At 34.6% G+C, this 16,922-nt stretch overlaps 1 protein-coding gene across 1 annotated transcript in view; it reads right to left on the bottom strand.

The window, feature by feature from the left end:
* Positions 1-16,922, bottom strand: part of ADGRB3 (adhesion G protein-coupled receptor B3) — a 684,429-nt gene that overhangs the window by 348,023 nt on the left and 319,484 nt on the right. The window contains 1 exon segment of the mRNA XM_079147374.1: positions 6,886-7,080. Within this exon segment, the coding sequence (XP_079003500.1) occupies positions 6,886-7,080 (195 nt within the window).

Here is a 16,922-nt window from a genome sequence, read left to right on the forward strand (position 1 = left end):
GTCCCCCAAAAGCTCACGTGTGAGACAATACAAGAATGTTTAGAAGAGAAATGACCGGGTTATGAGAATCTTAACCTAAGATTAAGATTCTCATAATCTTAGGCAGGTACAGAATGGCTGGAGGAGGGGGGTCCCTGGGGATGCAACTTTGAGGTATATATTTTGTATCTGGAGAGCACGGTCTCTCTCTATTTTCTGATCATCATGGGAGCCACTTCCCTCTAGCACACTCCTCCATCATGATGTTCTGCCTCACCTTAAGCCCTGAAGAATGGAGCCAGTTGTCTATGGACCCAGACCTCTGAAACCATGAGCCCCAAATAAACCTTTCCTCCACTAAAATTATTCTTGTTGGGTCTTCAAGTCACAGCAGCAGAAAAAAAAAAAAAAAATGACTGAAACATGTTATCATGTTAATGGTTGCTTCCACATATATAATCCACCCTTTCATATGCAAAGGGTAAAAGTATCTGGCACTGAAATCACAGAAGAAATATTACTCCAGGATCCTAACCAGGTGACCTGAGCTACTGATGGTTAGTACAGGAATGATCCATGTGACCCATGTAACAGCAATATGTGCTGTCATCAAGTGTCTTAAGATGAAGATGCTTGACTTCACTGAAATCATTATATTTGCTTTTAATTGAATTCCTTGATCACCCAACACTGAAATATTCATTTCTAATAGAATTGGCATTTTAAAAAGAGATTGGAAAACTGAGATTAGAACTTCCTATTTAATCTCAATCACTGGGAAATAAATTTCTCAATCTTAGGAAATATGTCAAATAAACAAGGGTCTTCCAATGTTGAGTAATGACCTTTAGAAGGTCTATTTTTCTTAACTAAATAGAAAAGAATGGAAAGTACCAGAATGTATTACACATAAAGTAGTAAATATTATTTTTGTAAAACTCTTTTCAATCATATATTGATGTAAACTGTGTGTTTTAGAGTGGGCCACAGTAAAAAAGATAAAATAAAATTGCCAAGTACTAAGTGAGACCTACAGAAATGCTCTAGAAGAACAGAAAAATGTTTAAGTAGAGGCTGGCTTTTATATTCATATGAGTTTGAGGGGCACAGCATGCTGTGGGTCTCAGTGGATATCTCCATATTTAAGTTCTTTATAATATTTTCTTTATCACCCAAATGCAAACTGTCTCAAGGGCCTACCTTTCATTCCTTTAGATCTGTCTTCCCTGCCCCACTGACCCTAAGATGTGCTTCCTTCCCTCACCTCTAGACCATCTTCATTGTATCCTCCATGGGCTTACTCCCCCTTCCCTGCCATGTATACACTGTTCCTTTCTAGACTAATATATGTTACCAATCTCCTCAGACTTTCAAAAAATAACATTTATATCCAGTAATATTTAGTAAACTTGTTTATAGAGAATCAAGTCTTTCCTGTCTTTCCCAATTAGATGTTCAGAGCAGTTTAAAAAAAATTTTTTTTTTGTGAAAGCATATGATTTTCCAAAACATTATTATATTTCCTTTGTTCATTCAATAATTATTTCAACAAATATTTGAGGGTCTGCTATACTTCAAGTGTCAGACGAAGCCCTAGTGACATAATCCCTCCACAAATTTAAATTTTACTGTTGAGGGCAGACTTAGAAATAATCATTACAATGCTGTATGTGAGTGCTACAGTGGAGATATATATAACTTTTCAAAAGGCCAGAGGAGTAAAAAGAAATCCAATTCTGCCTAGGTTTGGGGAGAAGACTTTTGAGAAAAAATTATATTTGAATCGAATCTTGAAAGAATATATGTCAAATGGGAAAAGGGAAGGATATGCCACTTAGAAAACTCATATGAGTTCTGGGAGATATGACAAAGTACATTGGTTAGGAAAACAATATGCCTAAGGGGAAAAGACTTTTCAAGTTGGGACACCAGATTCCAAATAGTATAATTATGGTTTACCATTCATAGACACATAAGCTTTTTTTTTTTTTTTTTCAAATTTAACATTTCATAAATTAGAATGTGACTTAAAATGAAAGGCAGCTTAGCACTGTGTTACACATACAGCAGTCTTTCTATCTTAGATGGAGATGAAATGGTGGAGACGACAGAGACGATATTATCCAGATCAGGATGAAACAGTTTCACAGTGATATCCAAAAATGGGTACCTTCCAGTAAAAGGAAAAAAGACTTAATGTGGAGCTTTATTTTATGACCCAGTGCCTGATCAGACAGGGTGCAGCTGGTAGGGATTATATGAAATTCTTTCCTTGGAGAATTGGTATGTGGCCAGTGTAGGGTACTGTTAATGTCAGAAATTATTTCCTTTGTTTTGTTTTGCTGCTTTTCTATTTTATTGTTTTAATTCAAGTTTTTGGCATTAAAAAAACAATAAGTATCATGTATATGTTTTGATGTTGGGCATAATCTTTTTTTTTTTTTTTCTTTTGGTACTGGGTTTGAACTCAGGGGCACTCAACCACTGAGCAACATCCCCAGCCCTATTTTGTATTATATTGACAGATAGGGTCTCACTGAGTTGCTTAGCACCTGGATTTTGCTGAGGCTGGCTTTAAACTCATGATCCTCCTGTCTCTAGGATTATAGGCCTATGCCACTGCTTCAGGCCTGGGCATAATCTTAATGTGTAACAGCTGCCAAAGAGTTAAATGGTTGCATGCAGAGTACTGAGTGAAGGCAAACTTCCCTGCTTTGTAGTTAAGTCCTCTTGCTTATTGAAATAATTGTGCACATTTTAATAGAATCTGCTGTTGATTTAGCAAAGTGAAAAGGGATTAAGCCTTGCATTTTTCTATAAAATTAATGGTGATTATATTTTGGACTTCTGAGAATTTACACTATAATGATTTTAAGTCCCAATTATCTTCATTTGATAAGGCAAAGATGTATACTTTTCTGGAATAAAATTATATGGGTTTTATATTTTTCTTCCTCTTTTCTTAGTTGTCAATGGCAACAACTTATTTTTCCTAAATAATAAAAAGGGGCACTTATTCTAAGAACTTGATGTTCCAGTGGCTCATGTGATCATAATGTTGTTACTCAGTAATGTGAATGATCAGGAACATTTAACTTCATAATTTTGTGGATTTTTAAAGCTACAACATATTTTGGTTTATGAAGTTGTCAAGCCACACCTGATAAAGTAAAAATTTTAAAAAGTAAGAAAGACAAAAGAAAACCTTAACATTAAAAAAAAAACAGATTGAGCTAACATGGGTAAATACAATAATAATTCATATACTTTAAAAATTTAACAGTAAACATATAGTTCTGCATTTTTATTTTTATTTTTTCTCTCCTGGGCTATTGAGCAAGCCTAGATGGTATAAAAATACAAATGCCATAGTGATATTTAGAAATTCTGCTGAATGAAATTCTCCATGGATACATTTTCTTCAAATACCAAAAAACCCCAAACAACCAAAACAGAACAAAAGACCCCCAAATCTTGCCTTTTGGAAATAATATTGATAATTACAAGTCATCTGAATAAAGAGAAGAGCTTCATGTATTGAAAGGAATCATGCCAATTTTCATGCTTTTAAGTTATAACATTATCACAGCCATCTTAAAGCCTTCAATTTTGTTCAAGGTCTTCATAATTTAATTTATTTGATTTCTAATAAAAATAAATGCATTTACATACATGTGTGTGTGCACGTGTGTATAAAGTAGATTGCAGCTATTCTGTCTCTTTCATCAACATGCCAAATCAATTTTTTGAACCCAGCATATTAGTCATTTAAATAAAATGCCCTGCATATAACCACATTTAAAAGAATGTATTCTTTTCACATGGTTTTACTTAGTTTGTTATTATTACTCATCATTTCCCAATGGGAAACAAAAGGGTGAAAACCGTTCAATGATAACTATTTGATTATTTGTTAATGTTAGTTTTATTGTTGATTTATTCAATCAACTTTTTTTGAATGCCTTCTCTATTCAAGATCTGATTCTAAACCATATTTGGGGTAGGGATCTGGAGCTTGGCTAGGGTCCCAAGATGGATCAAGAAAATTTCTCCTTTTTCAAAAAACTTCCAGCAAGTGCTAATAATTTAAGGCATAAGGAGATGCAGAAGAGAGCGTGCTACAGGCATTCAGAGGCCCAGATTACCAAGAGGTGACTTTAGAAGGTTGAGAAAGTGAAGCCAGTCTGAAAGCACAAAGGAAGCAAAGACCCAGAACCAAAAATGTGCACTACATTCAGGAAGGAGGAAGGGTTAATTTGGCTCAGGTGTATAATCAACAAAGAGGAAGAGCAATCTAGGTATGAGGCTGGAGACATAGGTAATCTATGTACTGCACAGTGCACTAGAAGCCAATATAAAGATTATGGGATGTCATCCAGGGACCTTGAGGCTCCACTGAAGAGTTCTTAGATGTTTCTTTGTTGTCCTAGGACAACTAACAGGAATGTCGTGTACAACATGAATAGGCATGTAGGTAAACATGTGAAAGTATCAAAGGAAAGAGACCACAGAAATAGTGTAGGCTGAGATCATTAGAGGCTGGTTAGGATAACAGCAGTAGGAAGATGGAGGAAAGAATAGATGGAAGAAGCATTGTGTTGGCAGACTCAACAGGAAAAGAAGAAAAGGCAAAAGTCACAATGACATTACTAGTCTAGGTTCGGATTGTAAATTCCAAAAGGAAAGTAAGAAATGCAAGAGAACTTGGAATTCAAGATGAGTTTAGTTCATATCATATCAAGCCTGGGGTGCTCACCAAACAGAAATGTTCAGAACCTCGCATATGGCAAGTTGATGTTTATGTAAAGTACATGGAATATTGAGGATGGTCCACAAACCAGAGTTTATAATAAAGCAAATAAAGAAAGGAACATATGCATTCATTTGTATTGAACTGTGGAAAATAAAAGAGGTAAAAGTTCTCTGGGATTTCAGAGAAAGGAAAAAATAGTTTTTAGACAGAGTTGGGATTTGGTGGTCTGGCATTGGAAAATATGTGACAGAGTTGAACTAAGAGAAGAAAGAATACAAGAAAAGATGGCATTCCAGGTGACTAAAAAGATACCAGTAAAATCAATAGAATAGGAAAATGCAATTCCACTTTAAAGGGAATTAGGAGGATATCAATGAGTTCTGGACTTTGTGTATATGTAAAGGACGGAAGAGAGCATAGGATGGAAATGGAGGAATCTGTTTCTAACTAGCACAAAATACCACAGAATAATCAGTACAAATTGTTTCATTTAATTCAAACCAGCTAGTGTTTAAGATTAAGCAATTGGTTAAACTAATGGTTCATTGAGTCATGTATTCTAATGAGTAGCTCAATCAAAATATATTACTAACATACCTGATAATCTTAATTTCTTCAATTTACTACATAAAATCTTAAACCCCTATACTTTTGAAAGTTGGAGATTACTTAGTACAATATTCTGCCTAATGTTTCAATTGTGAACATAGTGTCTCAGAGTCTTTTTTTTTTTTTTTTTTTTTTTTTCTTTTGGTTTGTTTTTGAAGTTAAAAGTTGTACTTTATGTCAAGGACTTCAAATGTTTGGTTTTAATGACAATGCTAATAAAATTATTTCAGAACTGTAGGGAAAAATTGTATATGACTTTATTAAGTTGTTAATATTAGAAAACTGCTTCATCCTTTGTAAGAAAAATATCATATTTAAATGACCAAATGATGTCAATCTTCCACCTAGTACCCTTCCTCATGGAATTTTACAGTTATGATTTAAAAAGTAGACACTGATGATATAATCTATGAATGCAGCACCAATAATTCTCACAGCAGATACTCTCAGCAGCATGTGCATCTAATTTTAGTATACAAAGAAAGGCAGCAACATTATTTGTGAATAACTCCATGATTCCAAAAATCCTTCTTTTTTCTTTCCCTTAATAGTTATTTAAAACCAAAACCAAAACAAGCAAGCAAAAAACAAACAAAAAATCCAAAAATGAACAAACAAAAAAACTGATGTATTTACAAAGTGAAATACAAACAAAACTCCCAAATGAAGCAAACAATACCTGATCTGGGAGTTTTGCCAATCCTTTATTTTAATCAACTTTTAACAGAGATAACAGGAAGAATATTATGCTGAAAATGCAGAAATCAACTCAACATTCTTGGCAGGAATATATTTTAGTCTACAGCACAAAAAGAGTTAATCTGAAATGCAAACTGAGGTTGCATTAAATATGCTATTGTTTTTGCCATTTGATAAGGTTTGTTTTAATGACAAAGGCAATACTAAAATTGAATGAGTACTTAAACACTATTGTGGAAATAAATGACTTTGCTCTAAAAGTCTTCCATAGCAAGAAAAAAAAATGCTGTGAACACTTAGTGAATTTCTTATTTTCTTATACAGAACAATTTTCCATCTGCCTTATATTTTTAGGCAATGGTTCCACAAAATTAAATATGGTTCTCCCTCTTCTAATAGCAAACCCCCAAACAAACCTTAAACTATGTCTTCTTTGCATGTTATAGTTAATGTGCTTTCATTATGCTTAATGTACTTTTAATAGTCTCCTATGGCAAGATGGTGATATTAAATGTGGGAATAAAATATCCGTGATACTACCTTGAATTTGCTGTAATGCCTTTTATTTGAGGGCTCAAAGCACTTCACACACATTCTCATTCAGTATCTCCTTGAGGTGTAATATGAGCATTTTATGGTTGAGGACACTGAGGTACAGAATGTGGAAAGGAATTGAGGTCATTGCCAGAGTTCACACTAAGCACAGCCTGGATGTTTCCCCTGCAGGGGTGAACATTCTCTCCCTCTGGTCCAGGCTCCCTCCTAGGTGGCTGCACTGGCTTCTGGGTGCTAAAAATTGATCTCATCTTATCTAGTCCTATCCCTCATGGCATTGTCTCTCTTACCTGGACACCATCAGATGCAGGGATGTAACTTGCCCTTTTAAATGTGTCTGTAACATTTCTGAGGATTTCCACAGACATCAGAAGATCTCCTGCATAGAAATTTTTCCTCTGAGTTAAATCCAACAGTGTTTTCGTCACCTGGGACATTCCATCACCTGCCAGCGTTCTCTGCCCCTTAGCCAGGTGCTCTTTAATCTGTGATAGTCAAAAGAACACAATCAACATCAGAACCTTCATTACCATTTCTCTACAAATCTTCATCAAAAGCTATATTAAAAATTTACTGACAAAGTTTAAAATAGCTTTGCAATACTTGAGAAGATACAAAAACTTTAAATTGTGTGTATGCCACATTCTGATAAACATCCAGCATACAAAAACAACGAGTATATACCTCTAGTCAAACCCAATGGACTTGCCATTTCTAGGTAGAAAATGCAATTTAATATCATTAGGGAAAATATGTATAAATTCAGGTTTTTAATTAGAGAAGAAAGTTAAACTATATATTTGCATGAGATACACATGAGAGATTGTTCAGGAAGGTGTGGTCAGAGATGAGGATTATAAATGCTTCAAAATTATCAATTTTCATGATCAATTTTAATCATTTTTGCCTTAAATACATCTTTACTTAGTATCAAAGAGTTGTTGCAACAATTTTAGCTTAAGAAAATGTCTCTAAATTTTAGAGGTTTATTATGACATGATTGAAAGTTAGATTGCTTTAGTTTTATTTTTAAAATAAGAAACAACAGGGGAAAAAATGAAAAACTCTCAGATGGGTTCTCAGCAGTAGAAGAAATCATTTAGATGCAAAGCTTAAATTAGTTTGATGGCCAGAAAAATGGCTGTTGATTCTCATGTTTGCTTATCTTACAGCTCAAGAGAAGAAAAGAATCTTGGCAGATAGAAGAATGGAAAGGTAAGAGAGGTTACAGAAATAACAAGGATCTGCTTTACTTCTTAAATAAAGGTTGACCTTTATGTTCACATGGCTAAATTTTTTATGAAATTAGCTTAAAAATCATGAAATAAGCAAGAATGAACACATCAGCGAAATACTGAAATAGAAAGGTTAAAGTGTAATAGTTGTCATCATAACTGTGTTTCAATTTCTCATTAAAAGACACACCAACAAGTTATGGTAATCAATCTGCACTAATTATAAAGGTAGAAATTTTCTAAGAGTTACATTTTTAAAAGTATTATCTTGATACTTTCAGGATTTTACTTTTATTTACCTTGAAAATTCCCTAATAATATTTCAGTAAACTGAAAATCATCATAGTCAGGCACAGTGGCACACATTTGTAATCCCAGAAGCACAGGAGGCTGAGGCAGGAAGTTTGCAAGTTCCAAGCCAGCCTCAGCAACTTAGTGAAGCCCTAAGCAACTTAGCAAGATCCTGTCTCAAAATAAAATATAAAACTGGCTATGGATATGGCTCAGTGGTTAACTGCCTCTGGGTTTAATCCCCAGGACAAAAAATAAATAAAAATCTTCAGACACATTTTATATTTGTTGTGTTATGCTAAAAACCAGAATGAATTGAGATGGTTTATTTTTTTCCCATTTTCTTCTTTAACTTCTTTCTATCCTCTTTCAGTGGCAGACAGCAATCACAAGCTAAGGCTCCCATGAATGGCATGGTATTAGTGATCGAGACCCTCTCTCCAGACTCAAGACCAATAGCTGTGGAATGACATTAGTAACATATTTAATCATGATACAGAAACAGCATTCATCAATCAGGACACTGGCCATCAGAGTAGAAGCCATCAGGTGTCCTACAATGACATGTACCACTAGCCTGAACTCCAGCTTCACCTATGCTGAACTATTGATAACTATTTTCACTTTCCGGTTTAGGTCATGTACTGCATGGCCTCATGTTTTTTTGCACTAGATGCTCTATCTTCCTCCCTTTCATTATCTCCTGTTTAAAGACCATTCAAAGATAGTCTTGCTTTTGTCACTATCTTAACAAAGTTAATAAATTGCTTCTCTGATATCTCTTACCTTGTACATGTATGACCCTTATCACAATGAATAATAATCATTTAGCAATATATCTTTCAGTTTCTATAGTTTTCCTGCACTGTGAGGCAGGTTTCACTGTGTTATTCACAGTCTTATCATAGAACACAGTAAAATGTAGTTAGGGTGAATTTAGTTGTTATGTGCTAACTGTACTTTTGTAGTGGAATGGAATGAGCTTTAGAGCCAAGGGTTCCTGGGTTTGTATTTCAACATGACAGCTTATTATTTATGTAATTGAAAGCCCTGGAGATTCAGCTTACCATGTCTCTGGCAGGATTTGAAAAACACAACAATGTAATAAAATGTTTTAAGGCTTATTTTCTTCATTCAAATGAAACTATACAGCCTGAGATAATTAGCAGGAGCTGCTGCACACAGGAAATCTTTTGGCCTCACCATGGTAGGAGTGCCTTATATGATCTAGTTCCTGGAGACTTCTAGCATTTTTGACCTATCCCCTGTGCTCTAGTCATTCTGGTTCTGTTACATTTTCTCCATGGTAAAAAGTACATGCCTGTCGCAGGACCTTTGCATTTGCTTTTCTTTTTTATCTGGAGTAGACATTCATGGAGATTCACATCCTTTTTGTCACTTTCTCAAACAAATGTTATTTGAGTAACTATCTTAAAGGATATCCTTGTCACTCTCAATCACCTTATCCTAATTTGTTGTGCTCAACCTGACCTGCTATATTTTGTCCATTTTATTTATTACATTTCCAGCATTGAGAGGACTTCCTCAATATGCTCGATGAATGAATTGAAGGAATAAATGAGTCAACTGTCTTCTGTGCTTACATTGTTAGATCATAGATTGTTACGTGCAATTGGAAGTTGTCCTACCTCATTCCTGGACACAGTACCTAGCAAACACTGGTATCAATAACAGGAGATACATAAATCACCTGACTAAAAGAGAATAGAATATCAGGAGATATATAAACCACCTGACTGTAAGAGAATGCAGCCTGCTGAAAAGTATGTGGTTCAGTAGATAGTCTGTGGTTCAGAAGGAAGTTCAGAAGAGAAGTTAACAGGGTCTAACTTACAAAGTGTCATAAATTCAGTCTTCAGTTTTGTGCTGGTGGTGTAAATCACAGTTGTGATACTCAGAGCAGCAGAGGAATTAAACTGTTCCCCATTAGGAACATAACACAGCAATGGCTGCCAAGGTAAATAATGCCTGACTGCCTCAAATCAGCCTTTATTATTTTGTCAACCCACACACATGTCTGTGAGGGATCTAACTTTTGTGAATCTAATGTATGCTCCCCTCATCCAAAAGCATCACAATATTGATTTGAAGATTGAGGAACAATATACTGAGACATGTTTTCTGTTTGCAGTAAAAATAGTTAGAGAAGGCACTGAATAGCTCGACTCATCAGAGATAGGAAGCCAATTTCTCATTGGGGCAGCATCAAATTCAGCCCAAATCGGTCATAAACCAACATCACTGCCGACTGACAGCTGCTTAGGAGGCTTATGTAGTGTAAGTTGTTCTCAATCCAGTTCTTAGCAAACAGGTGCTCAGATTCCAATACCAGTTCTCACAATTGGCACTAATTAGCATCTTTCTGGCATTGTTAGTGAAAAGTACTCAGGACAAATTCCTTGTAGTATATTTACACACTAACCTATTTATAACATTCATCCAGGGTATAAAGAATGTTTGGATAAGACACATTTCCAGCTAGAACTTATTTAGTCGAAAGACAATATCCAGTTATCAATCTTTCTTTCACAGTGCAAGCATACTGTGAAAGGTTCTTACCTCCTGCCTATGCTTTTATTTCCTTTTTCTAGAATGACAAATCTAAGTTTATCTGGTAGATATTTTTTTTTCTTTCCTGGATTATGAAAAAGTTGGGTACAGATAGGTTTGCTCATCTTACCATTTCTCTATTTCAACCCACCTTCTATCTGCTATCTCTCCTCCTTTATTATTATTTATTATTATTATTTTTTGCGGTGCTAGGGATTGAACCCAGGGCCGTGTGCTTGGGAGGCAAGCACTCTACCAACTGAGCTATCTCCCCAGCCCCTCTCCTCCTTTATTTTTGTCTGTATGTTTTAATTCTGTAGTTATCCCCCAGGATTTTCTTAATCCTACCTAATCCCTTCTTCATTTCTCTCTCTCAAAAACAGGTCCGATTTTATATATCTTCTTTAATACCAACTTTTCATATTGTTACTTCATCTACTGTCTTCTCAGTAGTTCTCTTCAAAACCCAAATCAGGGGTATGAACTCTGGTTTGAAACATACAACTTTGTAAGTTACAATTAAACTTTCCAATTACCTACAAATTATTCTTTCTGGAAATCTTGCTGTGTGTTAAGCTTAAAGAGCTGCTGGAATTATACAACCTGAGTTTAAATTATGCTTCTACCACTTAATAAACAGGACAAATGGAAATATCATCTACCTCTTCCCTAGGTAAATAACTTGTTTCCTCTTCTCCTGTATTCATTTTCCAATTCCTCTAAATATTGGTTGTGTAATCTTTCTCAGCTCCATCCTTTCCCTATGTACAGGAGATGGATAATGGTCCATGTCTTCAATATTTAACTCCAGACCACTAATTCTTTATTCAACTGGATTTAATTGGCTATTTAGTCTATTCTTTAATTTTTGATGATTATGTTTTACACTTACGGAAGTTCTGCTTAATATTTTTTACATTCTTCCATTACTTAACTTTGCTTTCTGTTCTTTATTAATTATTGTAGACAAATACAGTTTTTTCATATTGTGTATCATTTCTTCCTTTTACATTTCTACTTCTGATTCTGGCATTTGTGGGCTCTTCCTTGTGGTATTTTGCCTAACCATATTTGTAATTACTGTAAACATATTCAGTGGTATGTCCTTATCCTTCAGGAGACTCCAAGCCCTGGTTTGTGAATAGTTCTATTAGTGTCAGGTGTTTCTCTGGTAGTAAAGCCTTCAGGCAGCTCAATGATTCCAATTCAGCTTATGCTAATATTCATGTTCATTTCTTCCATTTATGGTTCCATCTAGGACTTTCAGTTTCTGAAACTCATAAGGATTTGCTGCTTCTTCTTCCTCCAAATCCTTGTATGAATTACAAATGTCCACTGGGCCTAAGAGTGCATAGAATTTTTCCAATTCTTGAAGTCAGAGGAATGAGGAGTGCCAGGTCATTGCAGAGCCTCAGTGCTTGTTTGGAAGGGGACCTTTGGGGTGTCCCTATGAGGGCTTTTGAATCTCAGTAGCTAGCACCTAAGGCTCACATATGACCTGGAACTCCCACAGCTTTTCCCTATAGCTTTTATATTTTTCCTCTTCAATTCTAGTACCTGTAGACTTCACTCTTTATTTTGAGCTCTGCTATAATTTAGCACTTGAAAATGTGCTTGCTGTATTTAGGCAGAATTCAGTATGATCAGTGAAGGTCATCCTGGTCCACTCTACTGTTCCACTATTGCCAAAAGCACTTCAATACCTAGCAGTCCAAATTATTCACAACTTCCCAAAGAAACCCCATGGATCTTGTCTTTGCTCTTCTATAATTTTAAATGTTGTCCCCAAATCTTCTTACACAATTATTATCTTTCCTTCTCCTTCATAAATTCTATTCATATAACAGTGGGTATGATAGCCACTCTATTTTCAAACCTTATAGAAGTAACCTTGCTCTATCTTATATTATTATATTGCTTGTATTCTTATTCATTTTACTAAACCATAAAATCCTAAAGGGCTTATATTTTCATACTCATCTTTGGTTTTCTGCAATCTCCAGCACATTGTCTACCACACACACACACATACATGTTATAAGGGTTTTCCAAATGAACCGAAGCTGAGGAAAGATTTTCATTTTCTTTCTTCAACTACAATACTCAACTGTGGACAGGAAAAAAGCAACAATTTATGATCATCCAAATTAAAGAAATATGCAATGACTAGAGAAGTTTTACATGATGGAGGTGACTTTTAAAAGATATCCAATTAGTATCAATAGGCATTTTGAAAATTGTAAACATCAACATTTATAGTTATGTAATTTCTACCTTCGAAAATAATAATACTAATGATACACATTTACTGAGTCCTATTATATGTCAAGCACAGGATCATGTATTTTATATGAGATATATGATTTGGATTTCGACATGGTCCTTACGTGTGCTACAATTATCCAAATCTACGGATGAAGAGACTTACTTAGGTTAGCTCCATGCCCCAGGACTTGTAGAGACAAACAGTGATTGTATCAAGATTTGAACTGAGGGAATCTGATTCCAGAGCCCATCTGCCTAGCCATCACATGGTTAACTCAGGTTTAATAAAATTCTTTGTCAGAAATTATTAAAGTGCTTAAATATTTAAAAATCGTAAATTACACATTTTAAGAGATATTAAACATTTTCTCTAGAAGAAAAAATATATAAGAAAAAGTGACTTGAATAACATTAGATTATAAGGTATTATCAAGCGTTTGAGTAGCAGTCATTATTTTGGAATATAATATGTAACATTCCCAAAGCTATTTACCAATATCTGCTTTAAAAATATAAAAACCTTTGTAGGCAGTTTTATTTAAGAGGAAGAAAAGTCACTAAGGATATATAAAGAATTCAATTTCCATTGAGTGATATTTAAAATTTCTCTCTTAATTTTAGGAATTTAAAAATTTCCTAATTAGAATGGAAAGGCTTTTATAATTTTAGTATTTCCTTAAAAATTATAATTCTCAGTGATTATTCCTGCTCACATTCAAATACTCTCTGAGTATTTTTGCTCCAAAGGACAATTTAAAAGTTTTTGTGTCATTCACATTTAATGCTGTTGACAAGATCAATAGTGAAAGGGAAAAAATGAAATCTAAAATACATGCTTTTTATAGTTCTGGATTAAGCCTCCTTGCTCTTTATATAGAGATAAGTGGTGAGGGTCACAGCTTAAAGAGTAGGTGTGTTTCTGAAATAACCTTATTCTTTCATTTTATGCCTCCCACTGCCAGCTATAGTTGCCTCCATTGTGTAAATCCTAAAAAAAGTTTTATCATAGTTGCTTTGTGCAAATGAAACATTTTAAACATCATATATTTATATATTATTTTCAGCAGCAACTCCTACAGTCCATCTGTAAGGTATATTAAAGGTTCTCACAGTTCTGAGTGGCTTCAATTAACAGATAATTATACATGGAGCTTCTTTTCAGAAAGCAATAATCTAAATATATCTTTTGATTCAGTTCATAATTCTGTCATTTTCTGAGACTAAAGTCATTCACTTGAAAATGACATTAAGTTACTCACATATCTAACTTGAGTCTCCAAGAAAGACAGATTATTCTGTATAGGGAATAAGATACACCCTGAGATCTAGTATGAGCATTTTACAATTTTCCCTGAATTTGACATAAAGAACGTGTTTCATCTTAGAGTTACTCTAGAGCTAGGAGTTACATTTGAAAAGGCGATTCTTGTCTATAGATAATATGATAAGGCTGATTTAGCCCTATATTGTCCTGCATAAATCATTTATGTGTCAGTTACAGTCTGGGTTAATGGTTTGAATAGGATTTGTCCTAAGAGGCGTTGCATATCCCACTTTCATCTTCCAGCAACCTCTAAAGTGAGAGAAAGGATGACATGAATATGAGGATTATTAGGATTGTTATGACAATAATTAGTCATGAAGAAAACTGAGTAGGCATACACTATACATGTTTCCCTGTGAAACCGGAAATTTCCAAAATAAAAACGAGAAACAGTAAATTCATGTAACCAGTGAAATCTAGGAATAGATTTAATTTAGTAGTTTTTTGGCTAAAATTTGACAAAATTACAATTCTTGAGCAAAGCACATATGTAGGTAAGATTGCTTTTCTGAACACTTAACAAAACCAGATTTCTCATAAATATTTCCATCCATGGTATAGAACTGGAACATGCTCCAAGAGCTCAAAGCAGTATAGTCATCCCAGACTGAAACCCAAAACTTCAGGAATCTCCCCAAAGGTAGGCAGAGCATTAACTGACTCGATATTTCTCTTTCTCATTCTATTTCCATTACTTGAGTTTTTCTTTTTTTTTTTTTTTCTTTGATTCTAGGAATAGAGCATTAAACAACAAGAATCTAAATAGAAGTTATGCTATGATGACAACTCCAAAATCTTAACACCTGAAACAGGAGAGGTTTATTTCTCATGTTACATGTGGAACCCATCATCTGGAAGCCTCTCTCTATCAGAGTCATTCAGGGACTTGAGGTGATGAAGGATAAATGATCATGCACTGGTAATGACATCCTCAGATTAGACATGACAGAGATCACCTGCATGCACAACCAAATGACCAAAACCAGCCACATGGGTACACCTAAATTCAAGGGGGTGAAAAAGTACAATTCCCCCAAGAGAGGAAGATCAAATATCTTCTATGATTATGGTATGTCTCATTATGGTATGGAGCTGACCACATTTTATTTTTAGTCATTTTACTTCTTTGCCCTCTTTAACTCCAATGCATTCATCAACCAAAAGTGCAACCCTAGATAAAACCCACTGCAGTGCTTCTCAGAATTTAATCTGCAAGTGAATCACAAAAGGTTATATTCAAAATTACTCTATGTAAATTTATGATTACACAAATGGTATTCCTTTACGCCATGTACAAACAGAGAAACAACATGTATCCCATTTGTTTACAATAAAATAAACAAAATTAAAAAAATGTAGATTTTGATCAAGTAGATCTGGACAGGGACTGAGATTCTATCTTCTTACAAGTTTTCAGTTGCTACTGATACTTTTGGTTCTCAAAAATATTTTTAAAAATTTTTCTGAATAGGAAGAATAACTTCTTTGCCCCCTACCCAAGTAGTTCAACTTTGCTAGAAAAAAATTACAACTAGACTGACTAGCTTCACTCTGAATTCTTTACTTCAAATCTCAGATTGTACCCAATGCAACTTGATAATCCTATTGTATTTCTCTAATAGGCTTATTTTCAACCTCCTTTAAATTACTATTTCATATCTTTTCATCCTTTCTGAAAAGACACCTGTCTCCTCTAAATCCTCACTCTTACCTAATGATCCTGCCTCATACTTAATGGAGAAAAGGGGTCTGCCAGATGAAGAACTCATAATCTTTCCCAAACAAATCTTGCTAAGCTGTTCCTACTGTATTCATCTTCCCCATCTTTTTTCCTCTGGTTATAATGTAGCAAGTATCTCTTCTCTTATCAAAGACTTTGTTTTTTCCATTTCTGTAATAGATCATGGCTCTTTTTTCCTCCTTTCATTTTCTTGTTTCTCTTCAAAAGTTTTACTATTTCTCTTTCTACTGTATCATTTCTTTTAACACGAAAGATTGTTCTAATATTTCCCATTAAACACAACCAAAAAAAAAAAAAAAACCCCACAAATAAACACAAAAACCTTTTGGGGCCTTGCATCTGCTTTTAATTAATATCTATTCTTCAGCTTTCATTCATCATCAAAACCTAGAAAGAAACAGCTATGCAGTCTTCCATCACTTCCTCATCTTCTCTTCTTTATATTGATGACTTACAAAATTGTTTGTGGTCCTGGGTTGGAATCTAAGCTTCTGACTCTCATATTCAATTACATTCTCCATACTTCATAAAAACCTTCTTCAACCCTCAACTTCACCTGTACCAAATTATTCCTTATGGTCCTGCCTTCTTCATTTCAGAAAATGGTATCACAGTACTCCAAAAGTGATCACTAAACTTTAATAAAGTTAACCACTACCCCTCACAGATTACTGCAGCAGGTTTCATGGCTTCCGTTCCTGCCCTACAGCTTATTCTCCACAGAACAGCTCTAGGATGCTCTTTAATTAGATTGTATCACATGGCTTCTGTGCTCTCAATAGCTTCCCATTGCACTTAAAAAAATCCCAACTCCTAGTAAGGGCCGTAAGGCACAGCATGGTGTTTTCCATACTTAGTTCTCTAGCTTCATCTCATGACATTCTCTTCTTGCTTACCACC

This window comes from Sciurus vulgaris (assembly GCF_902686455.1).
Source record: "Sciurus vulgaris genome assembly, chromosome: 7".
Lineage (NCBI taxonomy): Eukaryota > Metazoa > Chordata > Mammalia > Rodentia > Sciuridae > Sciurus > Sciurus vulgaris.